We start from the raw sequence: 22,150 nt of genomic DNA, 5'->3' as shown, positions 1-22,150 counted from the left end.
CTGCGGGTCCAGCGGTGAAAAGAAGTAACGCCCTCCTCTGCGCTTTTTGTTCAACCGTACCGGTATCTAGAAATAGGCCAATACTGTCGGCGTAGGATTCAAATTCTTCCAGCCATGCCTTCCACTTCACACTTACAGTGCTTGCATCACCCGTTGGGTTAAAATGAGCAATTCCACTATGCGTTAGAAAGTCACCGTCTGCACCAGCCATGAGGAAATATTCCAGCCCCAAAAGTACTGAGTCAAAGAGAAAATTCTTATCACCTTGAAGTTGTCTGTAATCCTCTGTAATCTTCTTTAGTCTTTAATTTTCTTCAAGCTTCTTTCATCCTCGTCGCCAATGTCACATTTGTGGCCCGAAATGTGAAGTTAATAAAACATCGAACACAAATTTTATCAGGTAAACTTCCTTGTGTCTTTATTCTCCAGTTTCCCTTTGTTCTCCTGCTTGTGCTCTTATCTCCCTCTCATACCACGTGACTTCCGGTACATCTCATACATATTCATTATCATGACAGTTCCCAAATTTGTTTGAATACTGTGATGTATTTCTTAAATTATATATTATTTTTTCCAATGGAATACATTTATTCATTTCTATGTACCATTGCTGTATTCTCAGGCTCTCTTCTAATTTCCAGGTTGACATACTACAAACAAAATCACAAAAAGCAACATACCAAAAAATCCAGAGATCTTTCTTCTAAGTCAGGGGTGACAAACTCAAATTCACGGAGGGCCAAAATTAAAAACTTGGACTAAGTCGAGGGCCGAACTAAATATTTATTGAAAATTTTCAACAACATCTGCATGTTTTCTCTTCTTTCAACATATGTAATGTTAAACTTTTTCTTATTAAAATAAATGTTTTAATAATAGTTTTGGATAAACTCTTTCCAGAAGCATTAACAAATGAGAAATAAAATATTCAATAAATAATATTTCTCTATAGAGGATTTGTCAAATGTTGCTAGTGTGTTGTCGAATAGTAAAATCTGAGGGCTATTGAGAATGTGGGAAAATAACATGATTCCTGAAACAATCAAATGGGTGACTGATTGTGGGTATGAACTCTAGCAGGGTTATTTGCCATGCCCGTTTTCCATTGGTACAGATATCCTTTGATTGACACACTTTTCAAGTTTTATGCCTAATGAGCTTGTATCCAGGTGCAGGACCATTTTTAACCAGGAATATATTTATCACTGTGACATGAAACTATTGGAAGATCGTTTTATCCTGAGATTAAAGTTCATAATCCTTACTCAGGCCTGTGTGCGGGAGGGCGGGGTTTGCGGGCGATCGGGTTGGACAACGACAGTGCGGGGGCATTGGCTCTCGTTGCAGGGCGGCATCTCGGCGGATCAGCAGCCCCGTCACCGTGAGTCGCGGGTCGGCCTGCGGCAGGGAGGGGGAGTGGGCAACGGTCCTGGCGAGATCATGCCCGAGGCCTCCGGTTCCGGGCGCTGGGAAGCGGCCTTGGCTTCCCCTGACACCGGCCAGGCCCCAAAACCAGAGTCCACGGTGAGACCCTGCAACGTAAACAGAGGAGGTGGGGGCGATTAGCGGGGTGACGCCAATGCATTCTGGGATTTGTAGTATTAGCTGTGCATGTGCTATACTGGCGCAGCGGCCAGCAGGCCACCTCTAATACATTTTTGAAATGATCTTGCGGGCCAAATATAATTATATCGCGGGCCAAATTTGGCCCGCGGGCCAGAGTTTGAAGTGTGTGCCCTATGCCATCGGAACTCTGTAATTAGTAAGGGATTGCTTAAGGTGGGATGTGAGTGGGAAGGAAAGGGTGAGAATCACTGCTCTAGACCCAACTGTTACTGAAATATTTTGCTTGAGAAAAATTGTCATTGGCCCATTTCCTTTAGCATTCTGAAACCGTGCACATGACGAGTCAATGAGGGATGATTAAAGCAGTGGTCTTCAAACTTTTTCTTCCCACCCACAGACCACCTTAAGCAATCCCTTACTAATCACAGAGCACCAATGGCACAGGGATGCGAGTGGAAAGAAAAAGGTTGAGAACTGTTGTATTGTGGTAACTCCACATCTGATTAGGTTAATTGTTAGGCAAGTGGTCAGAGAAGGACCCCTCCCCACCCCAAGAAAGGCTTAAATCACAGGAACAAAATAAGCTTCCGTCTCACTTCTCCCAATCTTACACACAGTCCTGATGTGGAATGTGGGGTCGCAGCTCCACGTTCACCCGAGTTCAGGTGCTGTGTGTGTGGAGTTTATACGCTCTCCCCTTGTCTTGGACCAACAGGTCGGTCGCCTGACGAAGGCACACGAACCCCCCATTGAAACGCCGGCGTCCGGGGCGGTGGAGGAATTGGCTGAGAAGAGCGCGTTGCTCCCACCCCCCTCCCATGGTTGGAGAGGGATTAAACTGCGATCTCACGGCACCGGGCTCGTCTCCAACAAAAGGAGCGGGAGGCAGGGACTGCCGCGCACGGAGCGAGGGGGAAAGCATCGCCAACGAGACGTTCAGTCCGGCGTCGCCGCTGAAGCGCAGACCCAGCGAGGATGGTCCCCAACTCCAGCCGCGTCTGTGTGTCCGGGAGCCGGGCGGGCTGAGTGCGGCACTCCGATCCCCGGGATTCGGGACTCTGAGATCCCTCCACACCTCCGGCGTCTTCATTTTCACCTTCAGTGTGCATGTGCTATACTGGCGCGGCGGCCAGCGGGCCAACTCTAATATATATTTAATATGATGTTGCGGGCCAAATATAATTATATCACGGGCCAAATTTGGCCCGCGGGCCAGAGTTTGACATGTGTGTTCTAAGTGATAGAAGAAGTAAAGAACTTGGCCTCGATTTGGATGGAGCACAAAAAAAAATTATTATGATAGCCTTAGCAAAAAAAAAAATGTATTGTCAACCCCTGAAGGCTCATTGAAGATGGAAAATGAGCGTGAGACCTGGCAAAGAAGTCCAATGTATTGAGCTCAGTGGGTCAAGCCGCATCCGTGAGTGGAAGTGGTCACTATTTCGGGTGGGAACCCTCTGCCCAGACCCGAATCGACTGACCACGGGCACTGTCTCGCCCGCTGAGTTCGCCCAGCAGCTCGGGATTCCAGCATCCAGGACCTTTATTAGTATTTCTGTGTTTCACAAGCCCGACGGATTTCCCTCTTAATTTCATTGTTGCAAAAAGGAACCTTGGCCCCCGTTCCAATGGTGGATGAATGGGGAGGAGGGGGGGGGGGGGGTCTGGTGCAGGGACGAGCCGACACGGAAATGAAATGTATCGGTTCCACCCCGAGAAGTTGGTTTCTCGGCAGTTTCAGGCGCGTCACTTCCACGAGCGGATCGAGGAAGTCACATCCAAGTTTTTCAAAGTTTTTACTTCCTGAAATATCAGCTGGAATATTGGTTTCTGCTCTTGATTTTTCGGAGAGAAGGTTTCCAAAGGCGCCTTTCAGTCGGTGCGTACGATTTTAGGGTTGTTGACTTCAAAACTTCCACTCAACTGCTTCTTGTTTCGCATCTGTTTCTTTAGTTTTCCTCCGGTAAATCTGCTGGGGCCCTGAGGCTCGCCATCATTTTGCAGCGAATGGGGTGGGGGGTTAAGTTCAGTCAAACGTTTGCTCTGCCTGCTCGTATTCCCGGGTGCGGGAAGTGTGTGTCATTATGCTGGGGAGGGGGAGATTTATCTTTAAATTAAAGGGACACTGATGGAAATTGTTTTCTCTCTCTCTCTCTCTCTCTCTCAAGAGTTCGCTGCATTCACAAGATGACAAGCTGCAAGAAGAAAGGTGAGGAAGGTGGCGATTCTCCCGGGACCATTGACTTCTACTCCGTCCCCGTGACCGCTCTGAAATTCACCGTGAGAAAAAAGCTGGCTCTCTTCCTCAATCCGAAGAACGTGGTGGCGGCCGACTGGAGGGAGCTGGCCGAGGAGATGGGCTTTCACTATCTCGAGATAAGGAACTACGACAGGTTGGAGAACCCCACTGGCAAACTGCTGGAGGAATGGCAAGCCAAAGACGGTTCTTCCGTGGGCAAGTTGATGGAACTGCTCCGGAAGGTAGAAAGAGAGAATATCCTTGAAGACTTCATGTCAGCTATTGGTAAGCCTCTGGTTTCAAATCTTGCAGTGGGATATTGGGATTATTTATTTTGCAGAGCATCCTTGAATATATTATGATTAAAATGCTCTTTGAAGAGCATTTTATACTTGCCTCCCTGTCAAGTTTCTTTGCTACCTTCCATGGACAAGTCACACTGAAAAAATGCGTCCATCCTTCCTGCCGTTTGAATGACACTGGCAAAATCACAGTGGACAATGAGGAAGCGTACAGGAGGGAGATGGGACAGCTAGTTGAGTGGTGTCACAACCACAGATTTGCACACCACTTTAGCAAAACCAAGAAGATCAATGTAGACTTCAGGAGGAAATCAGGAGAAAACGAACCAGTCCTCCTCGAGGGGTCAGTAGTGGAGAGAGTCAAGAACTTCAAATTCCTGGATGTCAGCATCTCCGAAGGACTGTCCTGGAGCTTCCATGTCGATTGTGATGAGCCCAGAGGACCCCAAAACCCAGCAGCAACAGAAATTCACCAAGACAAATGGTCACTTAAACAAAAGTTGCTTTTAATTATCTTTAAACGTGAAAACCAGATCAAACTCTAAATTATTACTATTAACTTAACTCCCTTCTAATTCTAAGCACACATGTAGGTAACGTGTGTATAAGTTCAGAAAAGTTATTTGATTCACAGTCCAATGTCATTTCTCACTCCTCCAAGTTCACCGGTATCAGGTAATTCTTACACTGTGCACAGAATTTAACATTTAAGAATTTCACCAGGCTTTGGTGCTTGAAAGGTAAATGGTTACCACTCAGGAAGGTTCTTGTCAGTTTTCAGAGAGAGATTTGTTGATCGCTGGACACAAACTGATTCCTTCTAATCAGTCATTTCAGTGTCTTTCCGAATAAACTTGCCCCATCAGGGTTTTCCAGGTGATAACCTCTTTCTTTCAGGTCACCACAGAGTTCCTCTTCTGTTTCCCATATCTCAGGCAAAACATTATACAGCCAGCTATCTCCTCTTGTATGGACCACAAGGGCTTTGAACAGACTCAACTCAGAACTCACAACCCATCTTCAAAATGTTTTTTTTTCCCACAAGCTTATTAGCTTGTCATGAACTGTAGAACTGAATTCTCTCATTTTCTGTCTCTCTCAGTAAACCACATGACCCTGTTAGATCAGCAAACTGCATTCAGACTGCAGCACCAGATCCAATCTTCTGAGTCTGTTCCATCTGTTGCTTTCCAAAACAATAATCCATTACTCCACAGCATGTCCACTTAACACCTACTTGTGAAGTCCTTCAGCAAAGCAGTTACCATTGTCTTCACGAAGCACTGGGAGGCTGGACTGTCTGGTTTGAGCAGAGCTCTAGCATTTTAAATGATATCTGTGTTGTGAAGTGTTTGTGATATAACTAATAAAAAAAACCCCACAATTTATCTCCTTTAAAACATATCTATATACAGGTACACAATCCTTTAACCAAGCATCTAAAATCTAGAAAGCTCCAAAAACTGGCATTTTTTTTCCTGGTACTGGTACAGCGGAGGGAGAGAGCCCTTGTGGTCCATACAAGAGGAGGTGGCTGGCTGTATAATGTTTCGCCTGAGATAAGGGAAACAGAAAAGGAACTCTGGTGACCTGAATGAAAGAGGTTATCATCTGGAAAACCCTGATGGAGCAAGAGACAGCAGTGCAACTAGGTTGGGCAGGAGTGGGGAGAAATGGCAGCGTGACTCGGGTGGGTGAGGGTGGAGAGAGAGATGGCAACGTGACTTGGGTGGGCAAGGGGGGAGAGAGACGGCAGCGTGACTTGGGTGGGCAGTGGGGGAGGAGAGAGATGGTAGCGCGATTCGGTCAGGGGGAGAGATGGCAGCGCAACTTGGGTGGCGGGGGAAAGATGGCAGCGTGATTCGGGTGGGCGAGGGGAAGAGAGATGCCAGCGCAACTGGAAGGGGGTGGATACGGCAGCACAATTTGGGTGGGCTTAAATCTAGGGCAGTTGGCTTTTGTTCTGAAATCCGACAAAGTCCGAAATTCAGAACACACTGTCCCCCAAGGATTCCGGATAACGGATTGTGTACCTGTACAATATAAAATATAACATAATTTATCATACAATGCAGTCAGGACAAAGGCTCACCAGCGGCTATACTTTGTTAGGAGTTTGAGGAGATTTGATATGTCACCGAATTCTATCGAAAACTTCTACAGGTGCACCATGGAGAGCATTCTAGCTGGGTGCATCACTGTCTGGTATGGAGGTACCAAGACTCAGGACAAGAAAAAAACTCCAGAGGGTCGTTAACTCAACCCGCAACATCACGGGAACCAGACTATACTCTATCGAGGACATCTACATGAGGTGGTGTCTTAAGAAATCAGCCTTTATCCTCAAGGACTCCCACCACCCAGGCCATGCCCTCTTCATTCTGCTACCATCTGGAAAAAGGTACATGAGCCTAAAGTTGAGCACTCAACGACACAAGGACAGCTTCTTCCCTGCTGCCATCAGATTCTTGAATGATCAATGAACCACAGACACTGCCTGAAGGAAACATTTTTCTTGCACTATTTTTAATTATTTTGAAAGGTAATTTATATAAATGTTTGCACTGTGAATGTTGCTGCAAGACAATTAATTTAGTGACTTGTTCAGGAGAATAAAGTCTGACTCTGCTTCTGACATGCTAAACCAAAGTCTTATCTACAATAGTAGGTGAATGTAAAATATCTCCTAACAGTCTTTGGAAGAAGGGCCTTCCAATATCACAGGGAGACATTTCTGCGCATCAAAAGGCTGCTCTTTCTTTGAAAAGCAAGGTGCTTTTATTGAATTTGAATTACTATGAAAATCCTGTGGTTATGAAAGGCATGTATAAATATAAATTTTCTGTGTTGTGCTATGTGTGAAGAAGTTGTGAATCCTGCCTCATACAACAACTTCACAAAGCATCTGGGATAGGTTCCTCTTCCACTCTCAGTACATCAGTGATGATCGAAATGGTGAATTTTATTGCCATACATGTTGTACCATGTACATATGCACCAAAACTTTTACTTTCTACAGCCAGATACATGTAAATGAAAATATAATAGTACACAAATTGACTTAAATTAAAAGAGACTTAATACAGAAGATAAATGTAAATATTCACAGTAATCCTAGTGCAAAAAAGAGACTTGCGATGATGCTGACAGCTCGTGATTGATGTTAGCTGTTGAAAACAAACTGCTCTTCATTCTAGTTAATGGTAGTTTTTGGATTTCAGTACCTTCTGCCCAAACGTAGCAGTAAGAGGAGAGTGGTGGAGGCCCTTTATGATGTTGGCTACCTTTGTGAGGTAGCACCACGCAGAAAGAGGTCTACAGTAGATGAGAGGTCCTTTCATACAGTCAAAAAACCCAAGTGCAAAGGTGGGGATTCTCTGCCCTTACATCAGGAGACTTTCCTCTATGAATGTGCCCTGGCCAGTTCCAAGAATGCCGACTGCAATCCCTCAAGGGTCAGCGCTCATCGCTAGCGGCTGGCTAGGGGCACCAGTTGCCATGCCTCCTGAAAGCCGCATCAACACCCCAGTTGCCTCCAGGCTGAAAGGGGACATCAGAGAAGGCTTTTGTGGGCCTGCATGAAAAGGTAAGAAATACCTTTTCATTCGGCTTTTAAACCAGTCTCCATGCAGAAGCCGACTATGCAAATGCCTTATGATGGACTGGGCTATGTGTACTACCTTTTGGATTCCTGTATTCCCAAACCAGGCTGTGATCCAACCAGTCAATATATTTTACACAATGTATCTATAGAATTTTGATAGAGTATTTGACATGCCTAATCTCCTCAGACTCCTTAGAAAGTAGAGGAGCTGATGCACCTTCTTCATGGTTGCATGCCTCAGGAATGGTCATCTGAAATATGGACTCCCACTTGAATCTTCTGATTCTTATCACCTCCTTCCCATCAGTGCAGATGGATGTGTGGTCCCTTTGCCTCTTCTAACTAAAGTCAACGAACAGCTACTTGGTTTTGGTGATGTCAAGAGTAAGATTGTTGTTCTGGCACCACCCAAACAGGTTCTTGATCTCCATCTTGTATTCTGACATAATTTCCAGTTTTTTTGGCCAACATTGGTGACATTATAGATCGACGGAGCTGAATGTGACTATGCATTTATGAGGGTGCAAGGACTAGAATAGGGCTCTCAGCACTCAGCCTTGGGGTGCCCTTGTGTGAAGGAGGTGATGATGCTGGTCCTCACTGATTGGGATCTGCTCGATGATGTTGTCAAGGGGCCAGTTGCAGAGGGATGAACAGATTCCCACATCCCTTAGCTTGGTCATGATATCTCAGTGTGAAAGATTCAGAAAAGGCCATCTGAAAACCTTGTGGAAATTTCATTTCTATCCAATTTAGAAAACAGTTTGTGCAAATGATGAACACGTGGTTAAGTTTGTGTAAGTCAAAAACTTGAAAAATGAAGATGAGATTCCTGTTACTGGTGATTCATTCTCATATGTCACCATGACTTTCTCATTGAACTGGTGGTTTATAATGTTTTGAGATGGCAATCAAGAATGGACCACATGAATAGATCTATGTTATGTCCAGGTAATCTGGTCAAGAACAGTAGATTTTCTTACTGAAGAAATAGCTTTTACCACATTCCAGTCACCTCATGATGACCTTTTCTGATTCCAGTTTATTAATTCTGAATTGTGACACGTAGGAGACTATTTCCTTTTCCTATGAGACATCTGTGTGTAATTTATGAACAAGATCTATTTGCACCTGGGATTCTTGCCAGCCTCCTTAACAGGCTGATATTTTAATATGGGACAAGATTATGAAATTTGCACTCTTTTTCAATGATGAATTATTTCAGTTTTCTAAAATGTTAACAATTTGTCCAGATTAACTATGGCTTATTTTGGATCAGTTAGTTTTTAATGTAACTTATTTTAATACTGAAATATTTTAGAGGGCAAATGAGCAGCTGATAGCCAAGAGTCTGTAAACCATTTAATTTATAAATCTACAATCTAAAATACTCTCATTTTTGAAATGCTTATTATCCCAGAATAGGCTGTAAATATCATTGTTTGAAAATAAAAACATTTGAACAAGCTTTGAGATCATTGAAATGAGCATTAATTCACCTATCTTTGCAGCCCTTCCTCGAATTCTCCAAGTATTAATTAAAAGAGATGTTGGTAGGATCAGTAACTCCCAAAGATCTGAAGATCTACATAGCGCTATTTTAAGAGGTGTTTATTGAGATAACAGATGCTCTGGTAATTATCTTCAAATATTCTGTCTCTCTTGTATCCCTCTATGTAAAATGGTGAACAACTGGCATTTTATCCAAACATTGGTCATGAGGAAAATGCTGAAATGTATAATGAAATAGCATGTAGAAAAGAGTACAGTAAAACTCATCGTATCCGGCTCCTACAGGGATTGGTAGATGCCAGATAAGTGAGTTTTCTGGTTGCCTAATTAATACACCAGCATTTAGAATAAGCAGTTTAAAAGACAAAAGGCAGTGCAAAATGTAATATAATTTGAAAAAAAAAATCAGTATTGTGGTCCTTAATTATGTATAGTTCACTTTAATCAGGTCATTCAAATAATTTACACAATTTAAATTCATACCCCGGTCGTAGGCACTGTACGGCCTTGCGCTAACTGCTATGCTAACCATGCCACCATCATAATTACCCCCCCTGAAATTTACAGATAGTCTCACTAATATTCTTAATAATAAACTAATAAAGATGAAGACTTACTAAGCAGGGATAAGGAGACACTTTATGAATGTCACCCCAACGGCAAGCAGCATCAACCAGCTCTTTATTTTGGATGACCCCATTTTATTCATACACAACTTTATTCAAACAGCTGATATGAGCAAAGCATGATCAAGGCTGAATATTTGCTCCCATCTTCACCAAAGGTTGATGTGTTACTTCAGAAAACATTTACTTTTACAATTTAATTTTTTAAAATTTGTATTTATTTAAAATTTATTATTTTTTTATTTATTTTCCTTTTTTTTTGGCCAGCTGTTTGAAATCTGGATATCGGGTTTTATTGTGATAGGATTGAGCAGTGTTGACATGGACTGAGAAAGAAATATTCTCTGCACATAGACTTTGTTGTGACCCTTCAGATCTTGCATCGTCAGCTCTCAATTTGTTCAAACAACAGCAGATAAAAGTCCAGACTCTCCAATCTTTCTTCCGGAGATAACCCACCCAATTCAGTGTCGAGCTGGTAAATCTGCTTTGAACAGCTTCATTTCTATCCCCTTTGAGTAAGATATTTGTATTGTAACAGTACTCCAAATAAGGTCTCGCTGAGAATATAAATGAAGCATAACTTTCCTACTTTTGTATTCAATTTCCCTAGCATTATCTTCGTGTTCTTAATTACTTTCTGTGCTAGGACAATGGTGTTTTCAGAATCACGTTTGATTAATCTATGAAAGGTTCCTTAAGGATCTGACTGGTACAAGATATGATCCCACACAGAAGATTAATCATGAATGTTAGAGGCTGGGAATTGGGGGTACAAAACAGGCGTGGATTGAGAATTAGCTAACAGACAGAAAACAAGGAGTGTGAATGATCAGATTTATAGTCTGTAAGGAATGTGGCACTGTCTGAATCTAAATCAACAATTTGGCTGGAGTGACTGTTGCCAAATTTGCCGATGATACAAAAGTAAGTGGGATGGTGAGTAGGTCGTAAATTAAGAGGTTTCAAGGAAAATGCAGTGTGAGTGGAGGGGAACCTGTTGATGGAAGATAATGTGCGAAAATTTACTCTGGCGCACAAAACAGAAAGTGATGGCAGATTGGGAAATTTTGATTGTTTTAAAGGAACCTTGCACACCAATCCCTGAAGACTAACATGCAGACACAGTAAGCAATTAGGAAGATAAATACATGGGTCTTGAGAACCGGAGGGAAAAAATAACAATGCAATTACAAAAGATCTTAGTATTGTGTACTTTTTTCGTCTCCTTGTTTTAAAAAATACTTGCCATAAAAGGAATGTAATGCATTCTCAAACAATACTCCAGAGACGTTTGAGGAGAGATTCTGTAGGCGAAGCATTTTTCTCAGCAGTGCAAAAGAAATTATTGATATCATTGAACATCACATGCAATTCGAGAGAATCAAGCTCCTTTTAGTTGTCACGAAAAACAGTGCCACCAATTGAAATGAGGGAATTGCTAAGGGATATGTCATAATCCTATAGTAACAGTGTAAATCCCGCCTAAAGTTTCAGAAAATTTACAAATGTAGATTTTGCAAAATCTGGTCCCACACCTATGAATTTGGGAAACTCAATTACTTACTATAAAAATGGTAAAAGATGAGAGATATTCCTGGAGAGGTGCCTTATTACTGTAATTCTACTTCTGATTATCAAGAAAAGGAAGTGAATCTTAAAGGCGCTTTTTTAAATTTATAATTTTGTTACAAGGCCATTTTCTCTGTTTTTACAGCCATTCTAAACTTTGAATGAAAAGCAGAAGCTAGTTAATTATTTTGCAATGTTTCCCATTTCCACCATTTGTGTGCATCTGGGTATTGTTTTCCAGTGCACTTCCCTTCTACTTACATACGTGATAAAACATAAAATGGGGCTTGTCTAAATATAATTTTGTATGGCTGGTGATAATGTGGTTTCTCTTGTGTTTCCTTTTACATTATTTCTATCCTCGACTCCTCCTTCACCAGTCCTCTAATTTCCTCTAGTCCTATCTGTCTCTGAGAACTGTTCCACTGACCCTGGCACCTTGTGCACCCTAAATCCCTTAGCCTGAGTGACTGATGTCTCCTCTTTCCTACCCTCATTTACAGTGGTCTAGTAAAATGGCATCACTGCTGGTGAAAGATTATGATGAAATATCTTTCACTTGTTGCCACTGTCAAACCACAACAATCCAAAGAGGCAATACTTTCTGTGACTGATCAAGTCACTGTTCTCTTACTGCAGTACCTTTGAGACATAAAAGGTTCACTTTTGAAGTAAAATTCAATTTCCATACCCAATAAAAACTGCATATTCTTTCCCCTTTTAAAAGAAAACACATAAAATGTCCCTGCCCCGACAGTGATGTAAACAGGAAACCCCAAAAGCCCGCGATAAAAGCCCACATAATTTCTTGAGGAAGAAGAACCCCTCCCTTTAGCGCCAACTTTTTCTGATACTTCTCTCTGGGCGCCATTCTCCACCTTAGACCGGAGTCTCCATTCTACCTTGTGGCGGCCTGCAATTGCGGAGATCAGGCCGGCACATCGCACGGCAGCAGACGCAGAGAGAGATCGCTGAAGTGACTCCCAGGTCAACAAACTGGTGGGGGTAGAAGCTGGGGCAGCATCAGACCAATAGTCCTAAAATGGCGTTGGTCAAACTGTCCAGCTAACTCAGCAGAATCAGGCTGGGGAAGAAGGGCACTCATATGCATGGATGTTCCCGCCCGCTATTGTTAATCGTATGGATGACTCAGTCAATCAGCAAAAACGGAGGGAACTTGAACAGTATAAAGCAACCTTTCCAGCCCTAACAGTTTAGCGATAGAGAATGAAGCGGCAGTCAGCGCAGCCGGCCTGAAGCTCCTGACCTTCTGGGACAGTTCGACCCGGCGTGTGGTTTGACCTTGCGGAGGCTCAGTTCCAGATCCCGTGCATCACAGCAGAGACCACCCGGTACTACTATAAGGTCACTGCCCTGGATCCACAGACTGCAGACAGAATGTCCAACTTTCTCCACAGGCCACCATTGGAACGCACTTACACTGCCTTCAAAGAGCTATTAACTGAGACGTTTGGACTCTCGCGGTGAGAGTGAGGAGCACGTTTGCTCCACCTGGATGGTCTTGGAGACAGATCCCCACCAGCACTCATCAACGAGATGCTGGCCCTCCTGGAAGATGAGCAGCCCGGCATCATGTTCGTTCAGGTGTTCCTGGAACAGATACGTGAAGACATCCAACTCCTCCTGATGGATGAGGATTTCACCGACCCCTGGAAAGTTGCAGCACAGGCAGACATTCTGTGGAAACAGAAACAGAAGTGATCGGCTACCGAGGGGCTCAGAGCAATCCCAAGCAAGGAACAGCAGACAAGAGGCAAGAGCGAGTCCAGCGACAGATGGTGCTTCTACCACCGGAGATGGGGCACCGAGGCCTGCTGATGCCAGTCCTCCTGCGAATTCCATTGAAACGACCAGCTATCGCTGATGGCCATGACGGCTGGTCACCAAGAGAGCCTCCTGTACGTCTGGGGCCACCTGTCCACCAGATGCTTTCTGGTGGATACAGGAACAGAGGTCAGCATGATACCCCCGACAGGGTTGGACACTAGGCGCAGGCTAGCGGGACCCACGTTGAGGGCTGCCAACAACAGCAGTATTCGGACCTATGGCACTCATAGGGCTGAACTGCAGTTCGGGGACAGTCATTCTCAAGGGAATTCATGCTCAGAGCTAATTTCCTGCAAGCCGACAGCCTCCTAGTGGACCTTAAGGGTAAGTGGCTCGTCCACACCAAGACGTACGAGACCATCTCACTGAGGGGCGCTAGGTTTCTGGCAATGTACTTGGACTCCATCCTCAGCTCAGAGGATGAGTTCTCCAAGGTGCTAGCGGGATTCCCGGCAATCCTTTCCCCTCAGTTCATAGCGGAGATGCCTCAACATGGCATCAGACATCACATCCTGACCAAGGGCCCACCTCTCCATGCAAGGGCGAGATGACTTCCCCCGGAGAAGCTCCGACTGGCCATGGAGGAGTTCCACAAACTCGAGGAGTTGGGTGTTGTTTGATGGTCAGACAACCCATGGGCCTCGCCCCTGCACATGGTGCTTAAAGCAACTGGGGGCTGGAGACCATGTGGCGACTATCGCTGACTCAACGAAGCCACCACCCCAGACCGTTACCCAGTGCCACAAATCCAAGATTTTGTGGCAAACCTGCATGGGGCAACAATATTCTAAAAGTGGACCTTGTGCGAGGTTATCACCAGATCGCAGTGCATCCTGATGACATCCCTAAGATGGCCATCATCACTCCATTTGGGCTGCTCCAAGTTCCACAGGATGCCATTCAGGCTCAAAAATGAGACACAGACATTCCAGTGACTGATGGACGCAATGGGCTGAGACCTGGATGGTACTTTTGTCTACCTTGACGACATCTTCGTGGCAAGTAGAACCCGACAGGAACACCTTCAGCACCTCCGAAATCTCTGTAGTCGTCTGCATGAGTTCAGCCTCACTATCAACCTGGCCAAATGCCAGTTTGGCCTGAACACCACTGCCTGACAAGGTAGAGGCCATCCACAGCTTTCCGAAGCCCAGTACAACCAAAGGTCTGCAGGAGTTCGTGGGGATGATAAACTTTTATCGCAGGTTTATTCCAGCAGCTGCCCGAGTGATGCTCCATCTGTTCATTCTGATGTCCGACAAGGAGAAGGACCTGACCTGGGACGTCGAATCCGCACGTGCGTTTGTGGAAACCAAAGAAGCCCTGGCCAAAGCTGCACTCCTAGCCCACCCTAGACCAGATGCACCCACGGCCCTCACAGTCGATGCCTCAGGAACAGCGATTGGGGGAGTCCTGAAACAGCAGATAGAAGAAAGTTGGTACCCACTAGCTTTATTCAGAAAACATCTGCAGCCCCCTGAACTAAAGTACAGTGCTTTCGATAGAGAGCTGCTGGCGCTGTACTTAGCCATCCGCCACTTCTGGTACTTTCTTGAGGGAAGGGCTTTCACGGACCACAAACCACTGACTTTCGCCCTGGCTAAAATCTCCGATCCCTGGTCATCCCGCCAACAGAGACACTTGTCTTACATTGCGAAGTACACCACCGGCATCAAGCACATCTCAGGCAAAGACAACATGGTAACGGACGCCTTGTCAAGACACAGCATCCATTTCCTGGTCAACGGTCTGGACTTCACAGCACTGGCAGAGGTACAGCAGCAGAATGACAAGATCCCTTTCAAGTCATCCGGAACAACAGAGCCACCTTTGAGCTGGACATCGATGGTAAACCAAAGGTCTTCACTACAGATAGACTCAAGCCTGCCCACACAGACCCAGCAGAACCCGTGGAGACACCAACACCTCGACGCAGAGGAAGACCACAAAAGACATTGGGGACTATACCCACGGACACTATAGACTGTAATACCAGTTCTGGCTGGGGGGGGGGGGGGCCATGTGGCGGCCCACAATTGCGGAGATCGGTTCGGCACATCGCGCGGCAGCAGATGCGGACAGAGATTGCTAAAGTGACTCCCAGGACAACGAACTGGTGGAGGTAGAAGCTGGGGCAGCATCAGACCAACAGCCCTAAAATGGCGTTGGTCAAGCTGCCCAGCTAACTCAGCAGAAACAGGCTGGGGAAGAAGGGCGTGGATATATGCGTGGATATGCGTGGATGTTCCCGCCCATTATTGTTATTCATATGGATGACTCAGTCAATCAGCAAAAAATGTAGTGAACTTGAACAGTATAAAAGCAGCCTTTCCAGCCCTAATAAATGAGTGAGCTTAACCTGCCACACACTGTGTGTGTGTGTGTGTGTGTGTGTGTGTGTGTGTGTGTGTGTGTGTGTGTGTGTGTGTGTGTCTCTCTCTTTCTCTCTCTCTCTCTCTCTCTCTCTCTCTCTCTGTAGCAGTTGGTTACAACCTCTCTGTGATCATTTCAATAAAATTTCCTTTTCAACAATAAATGCATATAACTTTTACTTTGTCCCATTAAAAGCATTCTTCACAATTGTTACGAGAACAGACTCCAAAACCTAGCAGCAATAGAAATTCACCAAGACAATGGTTACTTAAACAGAAGTTGCTTTTAATTTTCTTTAAATGCAAAAACAGGATCCAATTTTAACTTAACCTAACTTAATCCCCTTCTAATTTTAAGTGCACATGTATGTAATGTGTATTATGTTCAGGAAAGTTCTTTGTTTCACAGTCCAATCATTCACTTCTCACTTCTCCAAGTTCACTGGTATCAGGCAATTCTTATACTGTGCACAGAATTTAACAGTTATGAATTTTCACCAGGCTCTTGTGATTAAAGTTAAATGGTTACCGCTCAGGAAGGTTCTCGTTAGTTTCAGAGAGAGAGATGTGTTGTTCGTTGGACACATACAAACTGATTTCCTCCAATCAATCACTTCGATGTCTTACAGAAGCCCATCATGGGTTTTCCAAATGATAACCTCTTCTTCCAGGTCACCACAGAGTTCCTCTTGTTTCCCTTATTTCAGGAGAACCACTCTAGCCAGCCATTTCCTCTTGTAAAAATTACAAGGGTTTTCAACAGGCTGAACTCAGAACTCACAACCCATCTTCAAAATGGTGTTTTCAACAAGACTGCCAGCTTGCCATCTTGCAGCCACAATTGCTACTGACTTTTCTTTCTCCCTCTCCCTCTCTCTCCCCTTATAAAAACCAAAACTTCTTACAGGGCTCCAAACCCAATCCTTCAAAGCCTCTGCCTGTACATTGTTCCATTTGCAGCTTCTTAAGTTCATTCCAAAGCAGTTCCATTTTGTTTTGCAAAACTACTGGTGCCTGAATGTCTACTTTCAGCAAAGCTCTTGCATTTTAAATGAGATGTGAAGTGTAAGTATCTGCTTGTGAACTGACCTACATTAAACCCCCCAAAATCAATCTCTTTTAAAAACATATTAATATATATATTATGTATAGTATATAATATAATCTGTAACACAGTGTTCTTCTTTGGCAACCTTACTCTTTTCATAAACCTCGCAGGATGTCTTCCACCTTGTTCTTAGTCTTGAAAAATCGCCGATTACCTTCTGCTATTTCGACCCTCAGAATCATGGGGTATATCATCAAATATTTCAAGTTTTTAGAATGCAATTGTCTTTTTACATCGTCAAACTCCTTCCTTTGCCATTATTTTGCTTAGAGTATTCATATGCTTCTCCCAGAATTGTCTCCCGTTCCTGATAACTCAAAAGTCTCACCAGAACTGGTCATGATCACTGATCACCGGCTCTCCTGGGTCCAAGGGTCTGGTGAGCCCTTTCAATATGTAATTTTTCTCTGAATTTGTCTTCTCCCAGCACTCACAGGATCCATTTTAAAAAAGGAATTCACCGGATCTCTTCCCTCAGTTCTATCATTTGAATATTATTCCGTTTGCTAAAATTCTCCATCTGTTCCATCATTTCCACCAGGCCTTGTATGTCCAACTCCCATTTTTTTACATATTTTTCCAAAGCTTTTTAGCTTATCTTGTGTTTTAACCAAGTCTATTTCTGCTTGGTTCACTCTTTCCATTAAGTCTTCACTTATTTATTTAATTTCAGTTATCCTTTCAGACATGTCTCTCATTACAGTTTCAATGCCCACAAATCGATTGCTCAAGTTTTCCACTTTCTCCAGGATAATATTTAGTTCTTGTCCTGACTCCCCAGCTCTGCAGGGTTGGCGGTCACAAAGTCACTCTTATGCCGGTCCCTTTTTGGCTTTCACTCAATGTTCCTGGCTGAGTAGAAACTTCCTCAACTTTTGTTTTCTGCTGCCTTGGTGTCTTGATACTTGCTTTGTCCATTTTTTTAAATGAAAATATTGTTAATTTTAGGATTTTAACCGTCTTTTTGATACCCTTCATGGAGCGCTCAATTAAAACATGTCTGTCTAAGTCTTTTGTATGCTCATGCCATCTGATGAATGTAGCTTTGAGCTGCTTCATTTCAAGGCTGTTGATTAAGGTGAATAGTTTAGCTAGTGCCAGCTTCCTCTCAGATGGGGTATGATGTAGTTTGCTGTCAGTATAGCTGATGTAGCTGAGGTGAACTCTCGCTGCAGGTAAAGGACGGCACTTCACAGTTCAAGTATTTCAGCTCCAGCATGGAGGCCACTTGTCTGGACCAACATATTGGAGTACCACATGGTGTTGATGAGAAGGCAGACATTGCCTTTTCCTGGAGACACTCTGCTGTCTCGTGGATTGTAAAGTCAATGACAGGACCTCTTTCTATCAAAGAGTGTCTGAAATTTTGGAATTTCCATTTTTTATCTCCTCCTTGTGTGTACTTTTATTGTCAAAGTGATTGATCACTTTGTCTAATTAAGTTTCTTTGGTGTGGCACCCATTTTGTCTGATTTTTCCTTTGAAGAAGTTCCTTTGATGTGTTCCTTTATTCGAAACCTGTACAAACGAATTGTATGAAAGAAGAGAACTACAGTACGTACTTGTGCCAACTGAAATACATTAGGATAATATATATGTAGATCAGAGAACATGGCACAATTTTTCAGAAGGATTCCATACCAGAGCATTATGAAGAATATTTCTTGAAAAAAGCATTATTTTTTAAAAAGAAAATTAATATTAAAATGATGAAATAATGGAAGCGAAGTAATGTAAACCAAATCACCTGAAAACAATTATGCTTTCCATTCTATCAGAAAACCAACATAAAAGTGAACCAAAGGGATGTTACAAAAATTGAGGACCATGGGGAAAAGATTCAAGATGACCAGAAAAAAAGTGCTGTTGACTAATTGAATGGGTTAATATTAACCATTTCCTGAGAAGATAGATAAGCTGGTCTCAAACAGTACAACTACTATAGCGACATTGATCCAATAAATAGTGGCTTGGATGCTAAATTTTCAATTAGTTCCAGTACAACTACAGATGTATTTAAATTCTTTATTTTAACACATAAATGTAATTATCTTCTTTAATATTCAATTAAATATTCATAAATAACATCCCTGTAAACTTCCAATAACATCGGTATTAAACTCCGTGAATACTCTGAAAGCATTCAACGAAAATTATGAGTGTTTTTTTTTCACTCACCCTCCTGCCACCGTGTTGTATAATATATTGTAAAACTCCCAATTCACGGTCAGTGTCACCAGGTATGCTCCAACCGGCATTACAGCACACAAATGCACTGTGCATGCTCCAGCCGGCATTCTAATATACTAACACATGTGTGCATGCATGAGTTCCAGGAGCATGCGCAAAGAATAGAGATGGCTGCGCCCAGCCAAACAGAAAATTAAAACCTGCTTTCTCATCCTTTACTTTTATTAGACTAACCTGGCTACTGACACACAAGGTTTTATATATATATATATATATATATATATGTGGAAGGGTGACATCATGATGTAGGCGTCATGATGTCCAGCAGAGGGCAGGCTTATACTCAACATAATGGCCCATTGTCCATCCAAGCATTGTTATATTCTCATAAGGTCCATCTCCCACACTCCATATTACATCTAGTAGTTCCAGAATTGGTATATCTGAACTAATCAGCATATCTGCCTCAGAATTAACTTCAGGTAGATAAATGTTCCACAGATAAGACAATTGATATATATCTTTATTAAGTGGAATATTTTATTCATGCACAGTCTTCTGAGTGTTTAAAATTGGCAGATCACAAAATACCTTCTCCAGCAAATTCTAACCCTGAAATTATGTTTCTTTCAACAATCTTTTATTATCCCATGGTTTTCAACATAATCCTCGGCCTTCTTCCCTGAAGATTAAGTTTGTTCATTAGTCCCAATGTGCGAAAAGATGCAGTACTGCCTGGGTGAAGAAATGCATAAGTAGGTACTGTTGCATTCCCAATCTTGGGTTTAACTTGTACAAGCACTATTGAAAGTTTGCAGTTATCTACACTGGCCCCAGTAAGATCACTTGTCTGAACCGAGACTATATCACTGTTTTCTGATGTTTCCTTTGTTTCTGTTTGCCCCTTTTCAATTCCTTGTTCCTTTGATGGATATGCAACATTTTAGAATGCTTTTTGCCCCTTTTCAATTCCTTGTTCCTTTAATGGATATGCAACATTTTAGAATGCTTCTGACTGCATATTATAATAGTTAAGTTGCTTCTTGCAGTTTTTACTGATGTGTCCTTTACACAGACACCTAAAACATATTCCATTTTCCTTTCAGAAAGCGATCTTCTCATTATTTTTCTTCTTTTCCAACCATAAACACATTTCCAAAGCATGCCCACCTTTACAGAACAAACAACTCTTCTCAGTAAGCAAACTCTCTTTTTCCTTAGTTACTTTATCTTTTTCTTTATTTATAACTGGCACAGTTATTTTCAATTTTGGACGAGAGCCTCCTTACATCTTTGTTCCCAATCAAAGTGTCTCTGGTATTTCCATATATTAGATCTCTTTCAATATATACCTGCCCTTCAAGAAAATTGACCAAATCCTTTAAAGTTGCTCTTTGATCAATTTTTTTTAATGGAAATTACATGCCTAATGTCTCCATCTATCCAACATTTGGCAGGGTAATTTATTTAAGATGATTTGCCCATGACTAGGCACATCAAGTTCATGAATATTGTCAATAACTTCCATGCCATTACATCATCCTTTTAAAAAGAGAGTGTACATTTGTAGAACCTTTGCATCATTTGGTTTTATTGATGACCATTTAAGAGCTTTATCCAGAAAGCAATATGATGGCTGTTGCCATCGAGCCAAGCATGAGTGCTGCTCTAGTAAAGACTTGGTTCTGTCAAATCCTCTATCCAAGGACATATGTTGACAACTTTTTTAAAAGTTCCCTTGGCTGTCCTGTGTACATTTCCACATAATAAAGACAATCTCCAGGGTATTGACACTTGTTTTCAATATTGTGTCTAAAAGATCTCTTGAAAGTTTGGTACTGAAGTGGGTCTCCATCAAAAGGTTGAATCTCCTTCTTGGGCAAAGAAGAGAGACTAATTGGACCAATGATGCAGCGATTTCATTGTCTTCTTATGGATGATAGTTGGTTGGCCCGGTCATCACCTCTTGTACTGTAGCAGGTATTGTATTTGGAAACCTCACTGATGTAGATTCACCCATATTTCTGATGCTTGACTCGAATGCCAAAGGAGCTGCAGCGTTTGACCGAACCCAAGCCGCAGCTTTGTCTGCACATAATGTCACTGATACATTTGGCTTAATAACACCTTGCTTTGGGAGGATTTGTACCCGTGGTATGAAGATATCTACCTTATTAAGTGGTTTCCTTTCCTATTGCTCTTTCTCAAAATATAACTCCATACCATCATGCACTTTAGATAATTTACTTCAAACACCAGATATCATTGAGCCTTCTAGTACAATCCTTTTGACCTTGCTAACAGCAGGTCCAACTTATCCTTTTTCCTCTTTCTCTGTTACTTTTCTCTCCTCAGCTGCTTCTCACCCTGCTTGTTTTCCCTCTTTAGCTGCTCCTCTTGTTCTTCTAAGGCAAATTTATTTTGAAGTAATTCATAGTGCACAACAAGAGGAGCTAATTCAGCCTGATTCACTAAATGTGCAGCTTGTGTACTGGAAACTCTGGAGCTCATTCTAGAAGAACTTTGTTTGCTTCTCTGGCTTTCAACATTTGATGTACTGTCACTTAAATTTATTTTGTCTTGCAGGTCAGATGTTACCTTCTTACTTGCCTCTTTCTCCAATTCGAATTGTACTTCTTTTTCATCTTCATTCTCTTTATTTTCTTTATCCTTTCCATTTTCTTCATCATCTTTTGGTGACACATCTTCAGCCATTTACACCTTTCTGTCTTCAAATTAGATATTACATTCTGCAATGGATTTGAAGTGTCTTCATTTCCCACCAACTGAAGCCGTGGCTTCTTCCATTACCTGCTTCAGTCTTGCAATGAGAACATTTTTTTTTTATCACCACTTGTCTTTTTGCTCCATCACTTCAGTTCTTCTTTGAGATCTGCAACCTTCATGCTTTTAATACATTACTCCTTAACAGCAGTCAGCCGCTGCTGCAGCCATTTTTACTTGTCTTGTTTTACCATCCGTCAAACACGCACAACTCAGACCAAATCAACAGTTCCCAATGGACTAGTGGCAGAAAAATCCAAACTGTGTTCAAACTTGCTACAAATACACAGAAGATGAGTCCAAAGACATAAGCCGTCTGATGGGTATAATGTGCTGCTATTAACAAATGAGTTTCCACTGCAGCATCAGTTTATAATATCACTGATTTTAAAGAAATGGCTTCACCAACGTGTCTATAGAGCATTTT

At 42.6% G+C, this 22,150-nt stretch overlaps 1 protein-coding gene across 1 annotated transcript in view; it reads left to right on the top strand.

The window, feature by feature from the left end:
- Positions 1 to 3,250: 3,250 nt before the first annotated feature.
- The window catches only part of myd88 (MYD88 innate immune signal transduction adaptor), a 31,963-nt gene continuing 13,063 nt past the window's right edge, over positions 3,251 to 22,150 (top strand). The window contains exons 1-2 of the mRNA XM_069922173.1: positions 3,251 to 3,445; positions 3,735 to 4,090. Of these exons, the coding sequence (XP_069778274.1) occupies positions 3,258 to 3,445; positions 3,735 to 4,090 (544 nt within the window). The 5' untranslated portion in view covers positions 3,251 to 3,257. The remainder of the gene's footprint in view (positions 3,446 to 3,734; positions 4,091 to 22,150) is intronic.

Source organism: Narcine bancroftii, chromosome 2 (genome assembly GCF_036971445.1).
Source record: "Narcine bancroftii isolate sNarBan1 chromosome 2, sNarBan1.hap1, whole genome shotgun sequence".
NCBI lineage: Eukaryota > Metazoa > Chordata > Chondrichthyes > Torpediniformes > Narcinidae > Narcine > Narcine bancroftii.
Note: the sequence above shows the minus strand (reverse complement) of the source record. Positions and strands in the feature narration are given on the sequence as shown.